We start from the raw sequence: 19,922 nt of genomic DNA, 5'->3' as shown, positions 1-19,922 counted from the left end.
CATATTTGGTGTATTTATCATCTTAATTGAACATAAAGTAATGTTTGGCATGTGTCGACCTCTTGAGGCAACTAGTAGGAACTGCAGCGGTTTCTGATTTAACTCCATTTTATTGCCCCATACTTTAACAAAGTATCATCATCATGATCATGTCATTACTTTAGGCCAAATTTAAATGAACGATGACCTGTAGTCTGCTTCCTAATTCCACTCATGGACTGCTCTCCCTTTAGGTCTGACCCAGAAGCCCACAGATGATGATTCCTCCTCTGACAGAGGGACAGCAGAGCACACTGAGCTGCACTGCTCCTGGTCTCTGCTCTGGATCTGTTCCTGAAATCAGCTGGACGTGGAGAGGAGCAGGAGAGAAGGACTCTCACATCACAGGAAACATCACTGCTTTCAGGACTGAGAATCTGACTGCTGTCACTCAGAGACACAGCTCAACCCTGACCTTTAACTCTTCAGCTGAACACCACGGCACCAATGTCAGCTGTAAGGTCAGCTTCACCAACAACATCACTACAGAGGAGACTGTCACTCTGAATGTGGCCTGTGAGTAAATCATACTGTAGTGCACTCTGCACAATCTGATATCACCAAGTAATTAACAGTCCAGGATCAATGACAAAGTTGTTTGCCCTGGAATGTACTCTACTTACTGTGTTGAATTTTACAACATCAATTTTATTCTAGCAGGAAAATTTAGAAGAATTTAGAGGTGTTATAACATTGAATACAGTGGATTATTTTTGTCTCATAGATGTGAAAGAAGTTAAAATCACTGGGGATACAAGTGTGAAGGAGGGTGAGACTCTGAATCTGAGCTGTAGTGTTGAAAGTTTCCCTCCATCTCTCATCACCTGGACTAAACTCGGCTTTAACAGAACCCTGAACAATGACACTGGAACAGCCACACTTGTCATCCCCAACGTGACAGCAGAATATTTTGGACAGTACATATGTACAGCAAAACATCAGAACAACACCCTGATGAAAGAAGTAAACATAACAGTGATATGTAAGTACACAGTAAAACTGTTTTTACACAGAAGATTTGTCGTTGTATTTTTCATCATGGGGTAACTGAAACTTATACAGAGAACACCCTTTCCTAAATCTCCCTAAATGCATGCTGATTAATGTTCACATTTATTGTTAACTTTGCAAAATGTAGAAAATGCCTTCATAGCTCAATGTAGATATCCTGAAACAAAACAAAAAATGTTGTGTCCTATATTATTAGGATCTGCAGCCTTCCCTGTGTTCTTCCCCTTGTTTCCCCCCTCCTGTTCTGTTTTCTGTCTTCTGTGTCTGTAGCTAAGTTTCCATCCACTTTTCAATCAAATTATTTGAAGTTCGGTAAAAAAACTCATGCGAATAAAGGTGGTGAAAGTGTGTTTCCATCAAACAGCTTTAAAGCGAATAAAAACCTGTGCGTAATGACGTCACATGCTGTTTTGCGATTAAATTGGTATATCGACTTGATTTGAGACATTTTAAGGTGTTTTATTTTTGCACTGAATCGCACAAGATTCAAGCGAACTTTTGCGAACAAAGTTTTGCTAGACAGTAGTTGTTGTTGTTGTTGTTAATATTAGAAGCCAAGCTATAAGCTCCGATGGGCCTTTGGCTGAGGATCTGATCCAGCTCATCAAAAAGGTGGAACTTGCCTTTTATTTTCCCTCTGGCACCGCTGCGAGACAACTCTCTTTTTTGAGCCGTGTACTATTGCTGTTTGAGCGCCTTCCATTTACTCCGCGGGACGTCCCATAGCTTGTCGTAAGGGACATTCTAAAACGCTTAACGTGAAAAAGCTTAACGTGGTTTAATATCTAAACAATGATCAATCATTACCAGATGTATCATGGTCATATCTTGTCATGAACACTTAAGCCTGTCAAAAAAACTAAATCGAAATCCAACGATTATAGAAGTTATCTCACGTTAATGTGTCAGATAACGTCCATAATATTTGGACATTGGGTTAGATTATTTGACCGTTTTCCGTGGTTATGATGGGTAATATGAGAGAGAAATTTGGTGATGATTGATCATTGTTTTGGTACATTAAACCACGTTAAGCTTTTTCCTCGCCATACGGCCACTGATGAAGAAAACAACGTGAGATAACTTCTATAATCGTTGGATTTCGATTTAGTTTTTTTGACAGGCGTAATTGTTCATGACAAGATATGACCATGATAAATCTGGTGAGGATCGATCGTTGTTTAGATACATTAAACCATGTTATTTTTTTTTTTCACGTTAAGCGTTTTTAGAATGTCCCTGTCGTAACCTTTGTTGGTCATTTCCTACGCGAGCTCCTGATAAATGATGGCGTTTCTTAGATTTTTGCTATCTAAAATAGCTGTTATATTTTTCTGGTAAATTCAATTTAAAAAGTATCGTCTCCTCGTTTGTCCACTTACATCTGTTTTTGTTGACACCTGTCATGTGTGCAAAAAGAGCGGAAATACTGGGCGGAAATGAACTGAAACTTTTTCTTGGTTGCAACCATAAAATGACCTAAAACTTAATCGCAATTCATTATTTATTCGGCAAATAACGTTTCCATCAGCGTTTATCGCATAAGCCGTATATCGATCAAGAGAAAATCCGATGAGACCGAACGTATTTTCTTTGAGTCGATATTCATGAAATTCAATCGGATTTTACTGTTTCCATATGGCATTTTTCATTCAATATCACTTAATTTGGATAAAAACGGGTCGATGGAAACATAGCTTGTGTTTCTGTGAGAGGCTGGGCGTGGCCCATCTGCTTCCACTCACCTGCCAGTTCAATCAACCACCTGTGTAGCGGTTTCATGACACACCACAAAATCACCACGACACCACAGCTCTCTTTGGATCTTTGTTTTACTGAGTGAGTCTGTAATGACACAACATGTGACAGGGACTGCATCAGTTCCACACACCCTTTTCTCGGACTACTGTCTCTCTCAGTTTCCAAAACAGACTGAGCATAACAAAACATTTGCACAGTCTAAAGATAACAAAACATTTACACAGTATAGTAAAACATATTAATTGAAATGATCGTATAGTGGTTATTTTCTTTGACAACCATACCTGTAATGACACAACATGTGACAGGATTTCATCAGTTCCACACACCCTCTTCTCAGACTACTGTGAGGGATACATAAAATAATAAAATAAAACAAATGCAAAATAAAGTAAACATGCCCTGCCTCATGTGTAATAGATCACAGGTAAACACAGAAACATCATATGTACACACACACTAGAACAGTAAAAATACACATCACATTTGTTCTATACAAATCCCTCAGGAAAACTACATTTCCCATAATGCCGCGGGTCGTGAGGCGCGAGTCTGAGCATGCAGCGGCAAAGCAGCGGCACTTCAAAGGAACACAGTGCGATACAAACTTTTGCAATAACTTTGAAACACATTACAATACAGACTCCAGCCATACACACCACATCTGTCCCTCGTCACTCCTCCAGAACATAGTCATGGCATAGTGCATCAACATTGGAATTACATTTATAAGCGGGATACTCCGTCAACATACCTCTCATGCGCATGTACCACAATACACAGGTGATTCGCCAATCACAATTATAAACATATCTAAACGAAAAACAATTCAACTCACAAGGCTAATCTAACATTATAAGAAGGTAGTAAAATCCCCCCCGTCATTGTCAACTAATGGAACATCCTGTTTCCCCTTTTGAGACAGTACCACTTAAGAAAATAAAGTTAGCTGGAATATACACAAAACACACTATTACACCTGAAAGCCCTCAGCACTGATTGCCATCAACTCCTGCTGCAGTATTTTACGCGGTCTCACACTCCATTCCTCGCCAGTTTGTCGTTGTACCCACAGTGGTGAACTCTCTGTCAATTTTTCCAACCTTTTCCCTCTTTACTTGCATTTCTGCTCACTGCCTTTTTTTGTTACCTGTTGTCTGACCTTGTGCTCTGTTTTGCCTCTTTAGCCCTGCCGTGCTTTACCTGCCTGTTTGGCTTGCCCAGCCTCGTTCCTGTTTTTCTCAGCCTACACTCAGCTCTCCGCTCACAAACCCAGGCTGCCAACAACCTGCTACTATGCCCAGCTTCCCCTTGAGCCCCATTTTTTTCTGTTCTCCCTTTTTGTTAATAAACCATTAGTCTATATCCATGATGTTCCACTTTCAGGAGTGCTCTGGTGCCGCCGCAAATTCTGCCCGATTGTCCTTCTTTTCGGCTGGATGTCTGTCACCTTTCGGTTAATTGCTCCTCAGATCTCTGCAGGGTAAATCAGGACAGCTAGCTAGACATCTGTCCAATCTGTGTTTTCTGTTACACGACTAAAACAGCTTTTGTTCCTTCCCGAGGCTGTTTTGCAGCGGGAACGGAGCTCCGTTCAGTGCTTAGCACCGCCCAAGACGGTTGTGATTGGTTTAAAGAAATGCGAATAGACCAGAGCATGTTTTTCTTTTCTATCTGTATGTTTGCTGTGTTGTTGAGATTCTTCTTTTGTGTCTGTAGCTTTTCTAAGGATCCTAAACAGCTCTGGGTGTGAGGTTCAGTCAGGGGTCCTGACCTGTTTGTGCATCAGTGAGGGGTTTCCTTTACCCACCATCACATGGCCTCTGTTGAAGAACCATGCTGAGTACTCTGTCATCACCACGGTGTCACATCACACAGTGAACATCAGCATTACTGTATCTGTCAAAGATCACAACTACACCACTGTTGAGTGTGTCAGCAGAAGTGGCGTCAGGGAAGAAAAAAAGAACCTTACGATAAAAAACAATGAGTCAGAGGGTAAGCCCTCCCCAACTCTAGACCACTGCTTTAAGAAATAATTTCCTCATTTAAAAACTGCTTTTAAAAGTAGGCAGCAGTGATCACAATTGTTACTTTTTATTCCAGATCAGCTCAAGACATTTTTCAAATTTTTTTATAAACATCTGCAAGTCATCATTGCATTTTTGATTGGGATACTTCTTACAGCTACCATCTGCTGCTTGGCCAGAAAATGCCACAGGTACATTAAAAAACAAAACAATTTTCTTTGTATAACTGTGCTTCTTTTTGACATATTGATCAATCATAAAGGACCTCAGTGTTATAGCTTCATCCATTTCACAGCAAATCTTAAATATGTGAACTACTTAAAGGGGTGATAGAATGATTATATAGGGTATTTCACACTGTTCCTTAAGGTCTCCTAATGGGGTATGTAACATTGGTTTGGCTGAATATTGCTCAAATGCTATTTTATGGGTCCTTAACTACCCTGTGAATATAGCCCTATTTGTAACAAGAGCTTTTCTTCCAAATATGGTATGCTCATGCATATGTAAATGAGCTGTGCGTTGATTGGTTTGAGCGAACCACATAGAAACACATTGGAGACTAGACAGCAGGTCTCATATTTCAGACACTACAAAGTTATACATTGTTTGTCTACTATTTTGTTATTAAATTCACTTCTGAGACTTTTTTATGCGAGAAATCAACTATATAAAGCTCAAATATGGGCCGTTTTACGAAAATTGATGGCTAATTGCAAATTTGGTAAGACGTGTCGGACTTTAGGAGCTCCACACAGTCTGACGAGAAAGCGGCAACCTCCATACCCAGTGAAAGTCACCGTTTCTCAGTTACTGGACGACCGGGGCTCGGGGCTCCGCGGAACTTCAGAGCTGCAAGCTAGGCTATGTGTCCCATTTAATCCTATGGGAAAAGATCGTTGCTACACTTTCGGCATAATTGTCATAAATTTAGTTTGAATTTCATCACGACATGTATATCACAGCTACCCTAAATTCTTAACAAGCTAAGCTTTGTCCGATTTTAATTTAATGCATTTTTGTGAATTTTAGAGGTCTTGTTAGGAGGAGGCAAGCTAGCTCTCATTGATAGAGCTCCATACAGCTCACTTGCAGGCAAGAGGTTTTTATTTCCCCAATCGTTTGTTTAAATAACTCAACACACATATCCATTATAAGATTAACTGGAACCTGTGGTAAGAGATTGCGGGCGTAACAAGCTCGCTGACCGCGCTCTCACACACACCAACCATTTAGCAGGAAGAGGGGAGCTGCAGGCCCTGGAGCGGCGTTTGGTAGTCCACTAACCCAGAAATGGTGACTTTGCGCGGGTATCGAGCACCGTGGGCTGCCAGCCGTGACGGAGCTCCATCTCCCTCAGAGCAGGCCGGTTTAGCCATCAATATTCGTAAAACGGTCCATATTTGACTTCTACATAGTTGATTTCTCGCATAAAAAAGTCTCAGAAGTGAATTTAGTGGTAAAATAGCAGATGAACAATGTATACAATTTCTGAGATCTGCGCAACCTATTCAAAAAACTAAGCTGACCTCAGGTCAGTTGTGTAGCCTATGTAAATGTTTGGGCGTGACAAAGATAGAGACTAGAGCCAAATGAGGAGGAGATTTCTTTGAGATTCGTCCCGTTTTCAGAGGCAGTTTCAAATTGTGAGATTTGCAGAGGAAAGAGGTGTTAATGGGATTTTTTAGGTTCTATGTATGTACTATTTACCCACCAAACTGTCGTTATTCAACTATGACAAGGTAAAATCGCTTTGCATTCTATCACCCCTTTAAAATAACCGTTTTTCAAGGTATGCCTAGAACATTTTTAAATGTGTTCATACATGTAGTATATACATGTTGTATACAAAATAATCTCTAAACTTGAATTTGATTATCACAGTTAATACATTTGTTTTTGTTTTGTATTCATTGTTATAATAGTGAGCCAGTATGCTGCCTATTGAGCTGTCTTAAATTCAAGCAATAAATACCAATCAATTGTTACCTGATAAGTTGTAAAAATCAAATGAAAATTGTTAGCACTCAGTATTAGCTGATTAAATAAATATTATAATTATGATATATTGTTTAACTACATACTGTAACATGTTATGTAGTTAATTGTGGGCTGAAACATTCGAAATCACAGGTGCAGTCCATTAAAAAAAAATTAAAATGTGATACAATTTCTCCCCAGGAAGAGCTCTGGGAATGTGATTGAGACTCTGGAGATGGCGACGACTGAAGCGGATCCATTGGTATTTACATTAACACAACTAGTTATAATTATAAATTGTTGTGTTGCGTGATGACTGACAATATTATATGTCATTGATGGACATATTTCATGTCTAGTGTACATACAGTTGTCTGGCTTGTATCAACTGGCAAATGATATATTATTTCCGAATTGTACCTGACAGATCGATGCTGGTCGCAAGAGTGGAAAATGAAGTAGCCAATGACCAAGAGGCAGCTGAAGGAGGAGCCAAGGCTGCTGACCAATCAGCCACTGGCGTTGACGTGGAACCAAAAGAGGTGGAATACGCTGACATTGACTTCCACTTGTTGAATAGGAAGAGTCCCAGAAGGGCAAATAATACACAAGAGACCACAGAGACAGAGTATGCTGAAATTAAGAACAAAGAAATGGAGGAGAGACAAGACAATGGTGGAGAGGGCGATGAAATGTTAGAGGGCAATGAGGAGGAGGTGATGATGATGATGATAGGGGAAGATAAGGAGACACAAGAGTGTATGTCTGCAGAGAAGGAGGGAGGAGGGGATGTGATAGTTTACTCCAATGTGAAAGAAATAATGGGAGAGGTTTAAAACCTGCATACAACAGTTAAAGAAACGGACAGATGTTAGGCAGAGGTGGATTTAAAGGGGTCTAAGCAGAAAGGAGGTGGGATGACGGAGGGGATTGATTTATGTGGGTGAGTTCTCTTATATTTTCTGATGTGATGGCTTCTCATTCGAATGTTTATTGTAAATGGCAATCCTATGTGTGGTTTTGACCACAGCACTGTGCTTTGAGCCAGAGATCAGTTGACATCAGACATACAGTATCAACACTTCCACATGTTAGGGTTTGTGCTATTTCATGTATTCAATTCAATTAAATTAAATTAAATAAAATTTTATTCATAGTATCAGATCATAACAAGATTTATCTTGAGACACTTTACAGATAGAGTAGGTCTAGACCACACTCTATAATTTACAAAGCCCCAACAATTCCAGCAATTCCAGTAATTCCCTCAAGAGCAAGCAGTGCGACAGTGGCGAGAAAAAACTCCCTCTTGGGAAGAAACCTCGGACAGACCCAGGCTCTTGGTAGGCGGTGTCTGACAGGCGGGTTGGGGATATGATGAACAGTGGCGATAATAGTCAAATTAATAATGGAACAGTGACTTCAAATGGTAGTCGTAGTAGTTCATGTCATATCAGTGCGCTGCAGGGCGCTGCAGGGCGTTACAGGATGTAGCGTGGCCCAGCGGGGCATGGATGGACATAGCAGGAAGCAGCAGGGTTCAGCAGGACACAGCATGACATTGCAGGGCACCGCTGAGCTCAGCAGGGAGTGCAGCAGGACCACGGCGACAGCTGCAACCAGGATCTTGGTGCCAACGTTCTCCAAGGAAATATGCTGGGTGAAAAAACATAAGGACTCCGCTAAGGATTAGTGACAAGCATTTCTGGGACGGGATTCACACAAATGGTAATAGAAAGGGAGAGGAGAGAGCAGCTCAGTGTGTCAAAGGAAGGAAGGAAGAAATTCAGCGAGCATTATTCCATTCTAACCACAGTATCAGGTGACAACTATTTTATGTACAAAGTATTTAATCCACACACATCACAGCTTCACATGGCCAATATCCCATCACACCACCAAAACTCAAAACATAAGCCCAGTAAAAAAATAGAAAGCTTTTGTGTGCAAACAAACTTTGGCGTCTTACACAGCATTTATTAACACTGTATCAGCTAGAATTAACAGCTTCATGTACTAGTTTAGCTTTTCATTATTTGTAGACAATATGTGATTATTTAAGAAATAAATACAGCTAAAATTGCATTTAAATAAACTAAGATCTGATGTGTCATCTTTTTTCACCTTTTATTTTTTACAGGCATGTCATTAAGAACAAGTTGTTATTTACAATGGTGGCCTAAGGAGACAAAAGGGAAGGAAGGCTAAGAGATCAAATACATTAGACATGCATACAGTTTAAAATGGCGTACAATACAATTTAAAGTAACTGCTAAAATTGGCATTACTGTGAAGACATCCTGTTCTAATATACAGGATTTCCTTGTGTCCTTTTTTTATACTGTCATCAGATTGAGTTGTTCCAAATAAGTTTCCATTCACTGGTTGTTTCTGAAGATGACCAGAAGTTTTTTTTCATTGTTTGTGCAATTGCCTCTTTGCAATTGCAATCTTTGCTAAAGGTTTTGTATCAGTTCACAGTCATGAAAGTGGTGCAAAAACAACAAAAATTCTTTACTTTTCTTTCAATATTCAGTGCAGAAGGTAAACATTCCCCAAATGATATGTGATGCATATGTGATTAAAATTGAATTAAATTGTGGTATTCAGACGAGAGGAGCAACAATAATTTGCGTTTGATGTCTTTTGCACAAAGAGGGAAGAGGTAGAGAAGTGCTAAGAGGAAGAGTCGGTTTAGAGCAGATTCACACAGCTGAGAACACTGGAGTGAAGAGAGCAGGACAACAAGACGACAGGTAAAACACAACATATACCTCATCTGATTTTGTGTGTATCTCTACATTAAATCTATTGAAGTGAATAATTATGCCACGTTTAATCCATTACTTTTTACATTATTATCTTTGGCCTATACATCGCAGAAACCACTGATATGTTCAGAGCTGTTGTCAGAGGTGTAAAATGAGGCCCTGGGGAAAGTAGTAGTCAAATTTATTATTATCAGCACAGAATAGTGAACACGCAACATCCTGTATTAACATCTGTGCTGTCAGCTGTGGAGATGTTTCTGGTCCAGCCAAACTTCCTGTATGTTTATTGCACTTTTTGTATGAAGTCTTTGTGCTTTTATAAGAGTTTGTCCCATGGAGGAGTGTCTCACTCATTGAATCGGAATGTTTTTTCTCATCTGGGCTTCTTTGCTCTTCGCTGTGAGAAGCAACAATGCTAATGTAGGTATAGTGTGCAGCTTTATTGCAATCTTGTTTTGACACATAGAAGTATAATGTCAATCTTTATTTTTTGTAGCTGCTGAAGGTATCTTTAATATTAAATTATTCTTACTGATAATAAATGTCCTTATACATGTTTCCTTTTATGTTCCAGAATTGCAGATACAGTTACAGGTATTCAGCAGCTTCTAAAAAGCTCTTTACTGTTTGGCGTAAATAATTACCTTTTGAATTATTTAATGATTTGTTTACCAAAGATAAATCCATGAAAATATTTAAAAACCTAAGAAATAATTATTTTGCATGCTTAATTTACTCTACTTAGTTTTTATCTGCATCCTGCATCAGGAAACATATATTGGTCACACGCTGCTACAAATAGCATTGTTTGGCCTTTCACAGGTTCAGCTGCACTTCTGTAAAAGTCTCTCTTCATTAGTAGTAGATGTATTATCAACATCTACATACTCTGTTCCTAATTGTGTCCGTGTGTGTATTTACAGTTGCATCTCCAGAAGGAAGAGAGTGCTTTCAAAATGGATTCTGGTCTTAATGAAGCAAAAATAATAGCAGAGGCTGGACTCTGTGTTGTGATACCATGTTCTTTCTACACTGATGCTGGCTTCACTTCGGAAAATGCAGTTTGGTACAAATGTGATCCTTCTAAACATAACTGTACCGATTTAGACATAACACTCCGCTTGAACAACACTAACCTAAATGCTCAGCCTGAGTCTAGAGGACATGTGTCAAGGTTGGAGCCTGATCTGAGTCAGAATAACTGTTCATGTCATCAGTTTTAATGATCACTTAACCGTGGACTGAAATAAATTACTGAGACGATAGAATAAAGTCAACACTTCTTTAGAAACAGCATTTTAAAAGATATACAAATACACATGCAGGCCTACAACTGACACCTCCCAGTTATGCGCAAATGCTGAACAGTTAAGTCCATATTTATTTCCCTATGGGTGTTGTCCTCCTCTGCGTCTTCAGAATGGGTGGAGGTTTGCTCCATGAACCCCAGAAGAGCAGGAAGGTCTGTCTTTACTCCAGTAAGAGCGAAACAGGAACCCCTGTATCATGTCTTCCTTCTCTCCTCCACTGTCTTTGTAACTTTGCATAAGCACATACACATTCCCATGGGCTATTTCCTGACTAGATAATCAATGATGCTCTGCAATATGTGTGTAAACTGGATTAGATCATTACACTTACTGTTAACACATGATGAGCTGGTAGTGACAGGTTACATCAGTATGGGACAGTGGAAAAGTACAAAATACCGACACAATGAGAGACATCGGTTGTGAAACAACTGTTATGAGTGGGGTCATGTTACATGAGTTCTAGATACGCTCCAAGTCGAAGTAATATCCCTAAAGGTGTGTTAGACCTGTGTGTGAGTGTTCAAACATCAGTCAGTTTTCATCAATTCAAGACTGAAAGATGAAAGATTTTCCTCACTTCACAGGAGAGAAGGACTCTCACAGGAAACATCACTGCTTTCAGGACTGAGAATCTGACTGCTGTCACTCAGAGACACATCTCAACCCTGACCTTTAACTCTTCAGCTGAACACCACGGCACCAATGTCAGCTGTAAGGTCAGCTTCACCAACAACATCACTACAGAGGAGACTGTGACTGAATCTGACCTGTGAGTAAAACATACTGTCATGTACTCTACTTCAAGGTTCATGGTCACTTTATTATCCACGAGGGGCAATTTGGATTACAGTCAGCAGTAAAAAATATATATACCAAACAGCAACAAATAAACACCACAGTACAACATAATTTAAATTTGAATTCACAGGATAGTATTAACAATGGGGATAACAGCCGGGATGTATGACCTTTTAAATCTATCTACGTCCGGAGGGTAGCAACATAAATTCACCCCACAAGGGATGACTCGAATCAGCCAGGATGGCTCTTGCCTTCTTCAAGGCCTAGTGGGTTCAGTCCTGGTTCTGTGTAAGCTTAAAATACATTTCAAATGCTGTAGTTTAGCTTGTCTAGTTTTTTCTTACATATTGAGTTCTATTCAACATAATCCTTTTTATTAGAAAAGGTTTCAAGCTTAATATGGTATTTTAAGGTTTTCAGATTGTTTTCAGCCTGAGCTTGGAGCCACATAACAAATATTGTCAAAAATGTTATCTTAAAGATATGAAGAAACCTTTGATCACTGGAATGACAACCATTAAAGAAGGTGATGCTCTAAATCTGACCTGCGGTGTTGAAAGTTTTCCTCCATCTGTTATCACGTGGACTAAAGGTGGTTCCAACAACAACCTGCAAAAAGAAACTGGAATCATCCTGCAGAACGACACGGGATCAGCGACTCTTGTCATCCTTAATGTGACAGCAGAATACTCTGGACAGTACGTCTGTACAGCAGAACACCAGGGGTCTCATTTATAAACGTGGCGTACACACAAAACGGGGCTGAAAATGTGCGTACGCCACTTACCACGCAAAGGTTGTGATTTATAAAAAACAAACTTGACGGGAGAATGTGCAGTCCTCCACGCAAACTCTGAACCTTGCGTACGCACATTTTGGAGACCAAATAGGAATTGGCGACGCAGATGGTGATTTGGTGAACTGAAGTCAGACTGCAGAAAGTAAATTATTTTTAAGATTACTCGTAATATTTTCTAGTATTGATGCCTCACGCACATTCTTTCACTCCATCATCCACGTTAACATGAAGATGAAATCTAGCAGTGTTATTTGTACTTGTACTGAGTGATAACTGTTCCATAAACACCTCTAACTCAAATCTTAAATAAAAATGTGTTCTTAATATTTAATCGGCGCTGTCTCGCCATCACATTGTCCGCTACGGAGCGCAGGAGGAGGAGATGGCCCGACTGCAGGGAATACAGGATAGCATTAATACCCTACCATTAGATAACTGCAGAACACAGTGTAAATAACTAAATATATTACTTCCCATCTCTGGTGTTTGCCTATTACACTTTATTTTGTCTTCAAATTGTATCTCGGGGTGGGGGATACCACTAGTTGATGCTGTGATTTTAGCAAGGTGTTAACAATCACAAATTGTTGTAAACAAACAAATACTGCGGTGAACCCGTGCGTAATGCTGCATGATGGCACTGCTGGCCCTGCAGGAGGACTGGAAAGGAAGAATCAGGAGAGAGAGACTTCAGGGACCATGACGATGACTGGCTAATATGCCGATTTAGATTTTCTAAAGCTGAGCTCATGGATCTATGTACTGAATTGGGTCCAGTTCTGCGGGAAACCGGCTGTTTCCAGAGGGAAATGTCAGACCGATAAGTGTTTTTTTTTTAATAAATATTATGTATAATCTTCAACTTTATCACTAAGGCTTGTTTGGATATAATCTATAGTTCTGTTATCATATACGTCGTGATATATCGAAGCTGTCCCCGAGTGCCGTAATGCCTGCTGTTTTGGAAGATTTTATTAATAAAGGTAGTCTATAGATCCGGTTTCCCTACAATGTGCAAGAACAGGCCGAAATTATAATTCAATTTGCAGCAATTCCTGAACGTCTGAGAAGTTTTTTGCTTTTTCTCCGCCAGTCGTCATGATTCGGCATGATTCGGTGTAACGAAAGAACAACTGCCAGGGTCATTAACGTACTGATCAGCATTCACGAGATGCTTTGCATTGACTATTTATGGTTAAAAATGGGCGTTTACAGGGCGGGATAAGAGGCTGATCCAAGTACGCACACTTGTGGTCAATCTGTGATTTATAAAGGGAACATTGCTTACAGTTGTGCGTACACACGGTTTTATAAATCTGACTTTTTTTCAGTGTACGCCATTGTGGGCTTTTGGGCGTACGTACACTTTTAGTAAGGATCCTACGCACAGTTTTAAAAATGAGACCCCAGATCGCTACCCTGACTTGCCAGTTATTTCATGGATCCAGGATACTATGCATCGTGATAAAGTTCCTTTGGCCTTTGGAATTAAAATAGCCCCACATCATCACATGCACTTCACCATAGCTAGAGACTGGCATGGGGTACTTTCCATAAAATCATCTCTCAATGCAAATCAAAAGAGCTATTAGGCTAACCAACATAAAACCATGCCAATGGTTGACGCTGGCACACTAACCTGGTAATCGTCCGTTGGACAGTCTGGGAGGTCCGTGACTCTGACTGATCAGTCCGACTGTCTTTTCTGCCGACGGTTGGCCGTCTGGTTGGTGTGTAACCGCCTTACAGACAGGACAGGGAAACAGACACAGACCCATAACACACATCTTCAGCAATTGTGTGATTTCAGATAGTTTGTAGCCAGGTAGTTGGTAGCTACTGATTTTACTGCAATCCTTTGCATTTTCGTGCTTTTCACCACTCAAATTACTTAGGCGTGTAAGTTATGTATTTAATATATGATGATAAATGTCATGTTGACAAGTCTGATAGCCTATGGTTTGACAACCACACAGACATGTCTGACTTCTCCATATTCTTTTCCACATAAATCCTACATGGTATAAATACTGTATAATGTTATAGACTATACATAGCCTATACTGTACATATCTACCCACTCCATGTTTATCTATTTAATATTTTTTCTTTGTACTATTTATATATTGTTTACACTTACATAAACACTTGTTGATATAGGCTAGACATACATTTGTAGATTTTATTTTGTTGTTGGTCATTGGTGCTTTTGACATATTTTTATATGTATATTTATAAATACACCATTTTTTCACATACATGTGTACATAATAGTCCTAACCCTAATAAATGTGGAATGAATGAAAAGCACTGCCTACAATCTTTGTCTGTGTGCTAAATGGCGTACTTTTCTCTGCCTGACAGCGTTATATGTGTAATATGTTTTTGGGTACAGCACATTTTATGAAACTAAAACTATAAGGGTACCTCTGTGCCGCTGATACGTCTGACTTTGCCATGCAACCGGCACAGAGCACAGAGCTCACAGATCACAGCGCTCCAGAGGAAGGTCTGGCTAGTCCACACAACATTGAAAAAGGTGCTCTGGTTCATTGGCATTTCTTTAAACCAATCACAATCGTCTTGGGTGGGGCTGTACTTCATCTGTCACAAGTGATCATTTTAATGCATGACAAAAGCAATGCTAATTTGACTGCCATCACTCAACTCTCTGCACATATTAGCTTGTAAAACAGACCATTACAGCTGTAGGCTATGTGTTATGCATATAACATACGTTGTTCATTACTTCCCTTATTCAAAAACTTTCACATTACTTCACAGTCATGGATAGGATCAAAAAACCTAAACCAGCGAACAAACAAACTCTTTTCATCATTCAATGTTACTGTAAAGGCGCAACCTTGAAATTTGACACACACTGTGATATTATGAGTTTATAAATTCATAAAAGCCTGTCAATCTCAGGAGAGGAGAAATGAGCGATGTGTGGGGAAATGTCCTGAAACCTTATTGTTGCACAAAAAGGGAAGAAATAGAAAAGTGAGGAGAGGAAGAGGCAGTTCAGAGCAGGAACACTCAGCCGAAACCACTGTGGAGAAAAGAGAGCTGGAGTGCGAGACAGAGAGGTAAAATGCAACATTTATATTTATGTTTAAAATGTCTTTTTGGACTGTAATTAGAAGTTGATTTTTATTTTTTAAAACATTGACTTTTCTGGATTTTCTGGAAGTAAAGGTGGATTGTGTTGGAATAAGAGTGATGATTAATTTGTTTGTATTTGTCGCAGTTGGTGCATTCAGTAAATGATTCTGGGTGCCCAAAGCTGCAGTTAACAGTAAAGATTATCATAGGAAAAGTTCACTTGCAGTATATAGGACCTTTTGAGAACAATTATTGTCACAAAAAGCTTTACCGTAACAAATGTCAGGACAGTCACACTACCGGGGTAAACAAGTTTAATCTCGCAAATACGGAATAACTGAACTTGCAAGATCCTGTTTTAAGATCTGTGATGTCAGCAGTGGAGCTTCCTGTGCTTCAGTCTCTGTGTTTACTGCATTTTCAGTGTATGATTTGTCCTGTGGAGGGAGACACTGACTGACTCAATCATCAAATCAGGATGTTTGTTCTCATCTGGGCGACTCTGCTCTTCTCTGTCAGAGAAACATGTATGCATCTTTATTATAATCTTGGTATGATGGCAACATTAAAGATTTGAACAAATCAGATAAAAATATTTAGCCATGATAATATCCTTTTTATATATATTATGGTGCAATGTCAAAATCTAAATATCCCCTGTCACTTTTTTTATGAACAGGTGCATCAGTGGGGAAACAGAATTCTGTGATAAAGGATTCTGTTTCACTCTTAGTGAAGGAGAAATAAGAGCAGAGGCTGGACTCTGTTGTGATACCCTGTTCTTTCACCACCAGTTATTACTTTACACCCCAACATCTAGTTTGGTACAAATATGAACCATCCAAACCAAACTGTGGTGATTCAGACATCATATTCCACACTAACAAGAACAACAACAAAACTCAGTCTGGGTTCAAAGGACGAGTGTCACTGTTGGAGCCTGATGTGAGTCGGAGGAACTGCAGCATCATCGTCAATGACCTCACTGAGTCAGACTCTGGATCATATCAGCTCAGAGTTAATGGTTTACTGTATTGGAATACAGATGGATTTACATTCTCTCCAAGAACAACTGTCTCTGTTAAAGGTATGAAGAGCTACAACAACTATAAACATTGATGATGTTCATTTTTGTGCTTATGAACTGCACCATAATGATTGGTGTATTTACAGTCTTAATGGAGCATAAAGTAATGCTTGGCGTGTCGACCTCTTAGGGCAACCAGTAGGAAGTGCAGCAGTTCTTGATTTAACTGTTACTTATTGCTCCATTAAAATGTTTAACAAATATTCTGCGTGGTGCTTCCCAGTGTACTGTAAACATAAAATAATAAAAAAACGCACTAATATAACAAAACCTTATTCAATTCCTTCCTAGTAACTGGAGAAGTTCTGTTAATCATTTCCCCTGTCAGTGGTGGAAGAAGTATTCAGATCCTTTACTTAAGTAAATGTACTAATACCACACTGTTAAAAATACTCTGTTACAAGTAAAGGTCCTGCATTGAAAATGTTACTTCAGTAAAAGTATGTAAGTATTATCAGGAAAATGTACTTAAAGTATTAAAAGTAAAAGTACTCAATTAAAAATTTGTTTTAGAATGTTGAAACGATCAAAACTGTTATATCAATCAACTAAGTGTTTAATCGTCTAATAGATCTGACCCAGAAGCCCACAGTGATGATTCCTCCTCTGACAGAGGGACAGCAGAGCACACTGAGCTGCATTGCTCCTGGTCTCTGCTCTGGATCTGTTCCTGAAATCAGCTGGACGTGGAGAGGAGCAGGAGAGAAGGACTCTCACATCACAGGAAACATCACTGCTTTCAGGACTGAGAATCTGACTGCTGTCACTCAGAGACACAGCTCAACCCTGACCTTTAACTCTTCAGCTGAACACCACGGCACCAATGTCAGCTGTAAGGTCAGCTTCACCAACAACATCACTACAGAGGAGACTGTCACTCTGAATGTGGCCTGTAAGTAAAACATACTGTACTTTATTCTCACTTCATCTAAAATGTTTGTTTGGAGAAATGTGTGCTCTCATGCAATTTTGGATGCTTTTTTTTCTAAACTGTGTAGGATTTAACAGCATGTGCTTGCAGGAAGGTTTGGAATTTAGGGACGCTAAACTCTAATGTATATAATACAGTCTTTGATTTTGTCTCATAGATGTAAAGGAAGTTACAGTCACTGGGAAGACAAGTGTGAAGGAGGGTGAGACTCTGATTCCGAGCTGCAGTGTTGAAAGTTTCCCTCCATCTCTCATCAAGTGGTATACATCTTCTGACAGAAACATGCAAAACGGAACAGAAACAAATCTGCAAAAACGACATTTTAACTGACCTGCAGAAAGAAACTGAGACCTTCCTGCAGGAAAACAATAAAATGGAGACTTTGGTCATCTCTAACATGACAACTACAAATTCTGGAACGTACTTCTGCATTGCAAATCATCTGAACAACACCCTGGTGAAAAAAGTTGATGTAACAGTGATATGTAAGTACATTGAAACAACAACAACTTTCTTCTAACTAGGGAACTGAACCTCTTAACTCTGTTTAGAGCAGAGAACAACCTTAAATAGCTGTCCAAATTCATACTGAATAACTTTCACAGCTCTGCACCAGGGGCGTTTCTAGGACTTGAGGAGTTTCAGGGCTTAGCCCGGACCCATTTAAATAAACTGAATGCAGTGCAAAACTGCAATTGGCTTGCCCAGCTTGTTAATAGCCAGTGTATGTTCATTTTAGCTGGCCAGTTTGTAGATGTAATTTAGATGACGCCAAAATTTGGCCTAATCATAACTGGCCTGCCATCCCAAAGGCCAAGGTTTTTTTTTTTCAGGTTTGTGTGGTGACAAATACAGCATGGTCAGACCCCGCACGTAGCTGCCCGTTCTATTCGCCTCAGAAAAATAAACTGGACAAAGTCACAGTTCTACCATGAGTTCTACAAACAATGTAAGAACTGCGAATGCGTTGGAAAATAATTTCCTTCTTAATTTAGATGTGCCATTCTGGGGCTTTTTTTTATTATATTATACTTATTAAAAAAAAAAAAAAAAAAAAAAAAAAAGGAGAGCGAGAGGCTATTCATAAAACATTCGGGGCTGTAGCCCCGGCAAAATCGGCCAACACCACCTCTGCTCTGCACCTTTTTAGTTAATAATGGAAATACATTTTAACAAGTCCTTGGACCTATAGAGGCATTGGGAAGGTGTGCAGGTAGTTCTTAACCTCACTAGAAGCACATGTTTTAAATAATTAAAGAATTTTGCGCTACACTAACCTGCATGCATGTATATATTGACAGATATTCCCACACTTTATGTATATGGTCTAAAATATTGTATAATGTATGTAAGGACTTGGTCTTCCAAATTTTCTAAATTACTTAAATGTATTCTGTCATACATATAATTTGAAAAAAAACTTTTATTGGTTTCTGAACCCTTTAAGGTATTTTAACTTCAAATAACTTGTTTAAAATGTTCTTCACAGATAAGAGGAGATGTGTAATCACTGGGGACACAACTGTTAAGGAGGGAGATGCTCTGAATCTGACCTGCAGTGTTGAAAGTTTCCCTCCGTCTCACATCACATGGACTGTACTGGGTTCCAACACAAACCTACACATTGGACCTGATACTCACTTGCAGAACAACACTGGCTCAGCCACACTCGTCATCCCTAACGTGACGGCGGAACATTCTGGACAGTACATCTGTACAGCACAACACCTGAACACAACTGTGGCTACATTTGCTGACTACTCAAAGGTAAAAAGGTAGCACACACACAGATCTTCAGGACAAGGTTGATATGGACACAAAGAGCATGCTCTGATGAAGGCCATAGGCTAAAAACAGATTAGTCCACTTTGGCCTAAATATCTGTCTGTGTACTACATATATCGGTCTGTATCCACATACGAGGAATATGACTCTGGTTTTAAGTTGCTCCCAATGTACCTACACACGTGTCCAAGAACAATTAAGACAGCAATAGGAATAGAGCTAAAAGCAAAGACAACAGAGCTGAACAAATAATGGTAAAACATAAACATAGGACTATTATGTGCATACAAGTAGGCTAGGTGAAAATACGTGTACATACAGTATATAGATGTACTGTATATAAAAAGTAACCACAACATACAATGTCTTTACATGCCTCTATGTGGATCCACAACTGAGTTGATATCCCAGACTATGAACAGAGAGACAAGAGAAGAGAAAACCAACAAAAAACAACCAGACACAAAAACATAAAGATATCAAGTGAGCAAAACCATCTGCAGTGGGAT

The 19,922-nt window shown here is 39.4% G+C and overlaps 2 protein-coding genes and 1 long non-coding RNA gene across 3 annotated transcripts; all 3 read left to right on the top strand.

Annotated features, from left to right (window-relative positions):
- The first annotated feature begins 257 nt into the window (after positions 1-257).
- On the top strand, positions 258-1,292 carry LOC114551706 (sialic acid-binding Ig-like lectin 14). The gene is made up of 2 exons (XM_028572671.1): positions 258-555; positions 764-1,292. The coding sequence occupies exons 1-2, from the start codon at positions 258-260 to the stop codon at positions 1,084-1,086; spliced, it is 621 nt and encodes a 206-aa protein (XP_028428472.1). The 3' UTR covers positions 1,087-1,292.
- A 14,231-nt stretch (positions 1,293-15,523) lies between these two features.
- Positions 15,524-16,303, top strand: LOC114551714 (uncharacterized). Its single transcript, XR_003691986.1, has 3 exons — positions 15,524-15,594; positions 16,035-16,161; positions 16,290-16,303. It is a non-coding gene; the product is annotated as an uncharacterized LOC114551714 (long non-coding RNA).
- A 68-nt stretch (positions 16,304-16,371) lies between these two features.
- LOC114551713 (sialic acid-binding Ig-like lectin 14) lies at positions 16,372-18,080 on the top strand. Its single transcript, XM_028572678.1, has 3 exons — positions 16,372-16,697; positions 17,269-17,589; positions 17,786-18,080. Exons 2-3 carry the CDS (start codon positions 17,292-17,294, stop codon positions 17,956-17,958), a joined length of 471 nt encoding a protein of 156 aa, XP_028428479.1. The 5' UTR covers positions 16,372-16,697; positions 17,269-17,291; the 3' UTR covers positions 17,959-18,080.
- Positions 18,081-19,922: the final 1,842 nt, after the last annotated feature.

Source organism: Perca flavescens, unplaced genomic scaffold, assembly GCF_004354835.1.
Source record: "Perca flavescens isolate YP-PL-M2 unplaced genomic scaffold, PFLA_1.0 EPR50_1.1_unplaced_scaf_39, whole genome shotgun sequence".
Lineage (NCBI taxonomy): Eukaryota > Metazoa > Chordata > Actinopteri > Perciformes > Percidae > Perca > Perca flavescens.
The sequence above is the reverse complement of the archived record's forward strand: the minus strand, read 5'-3'. Positions and strand labels throughout refer to the sequence as shown.

What these genes read in the sequence shown, in the direction of transcription:
- LOC114551706 (XM_028572671.1), top strand. Translation starts at nt 258, where the DNA reads ATGATTCCTCCTCTGACAGAGGGACAGCAGAGCACACTGAGCTGCACT. An exon ending in TGTCACTCTGAATGTGGCCT is followed by an intron (nt 556 to 763) that starts GTGAGTAAATCA and finishes TTTGTCTCATAG; the next exon opens with ATGTGAAAGAAGTTAAAATC.
- LOC114551713 (XM_028572678.1), top strand. Translation starts at nt 17,292, where the DNA reads ATGATTCCTCCTCTGACAGAGGGACAGCAGAGCACACTGAGCTGCATT. An exon ending in TGTCACTCTGAATGTGGCCT is followed by an intron (nt 17,590 to 17,785) that starts GTAAGTAAAACA and finishes TTTGTCTCATAG; the next exon opens with ATGTAAAGGAAGTTACAGTC.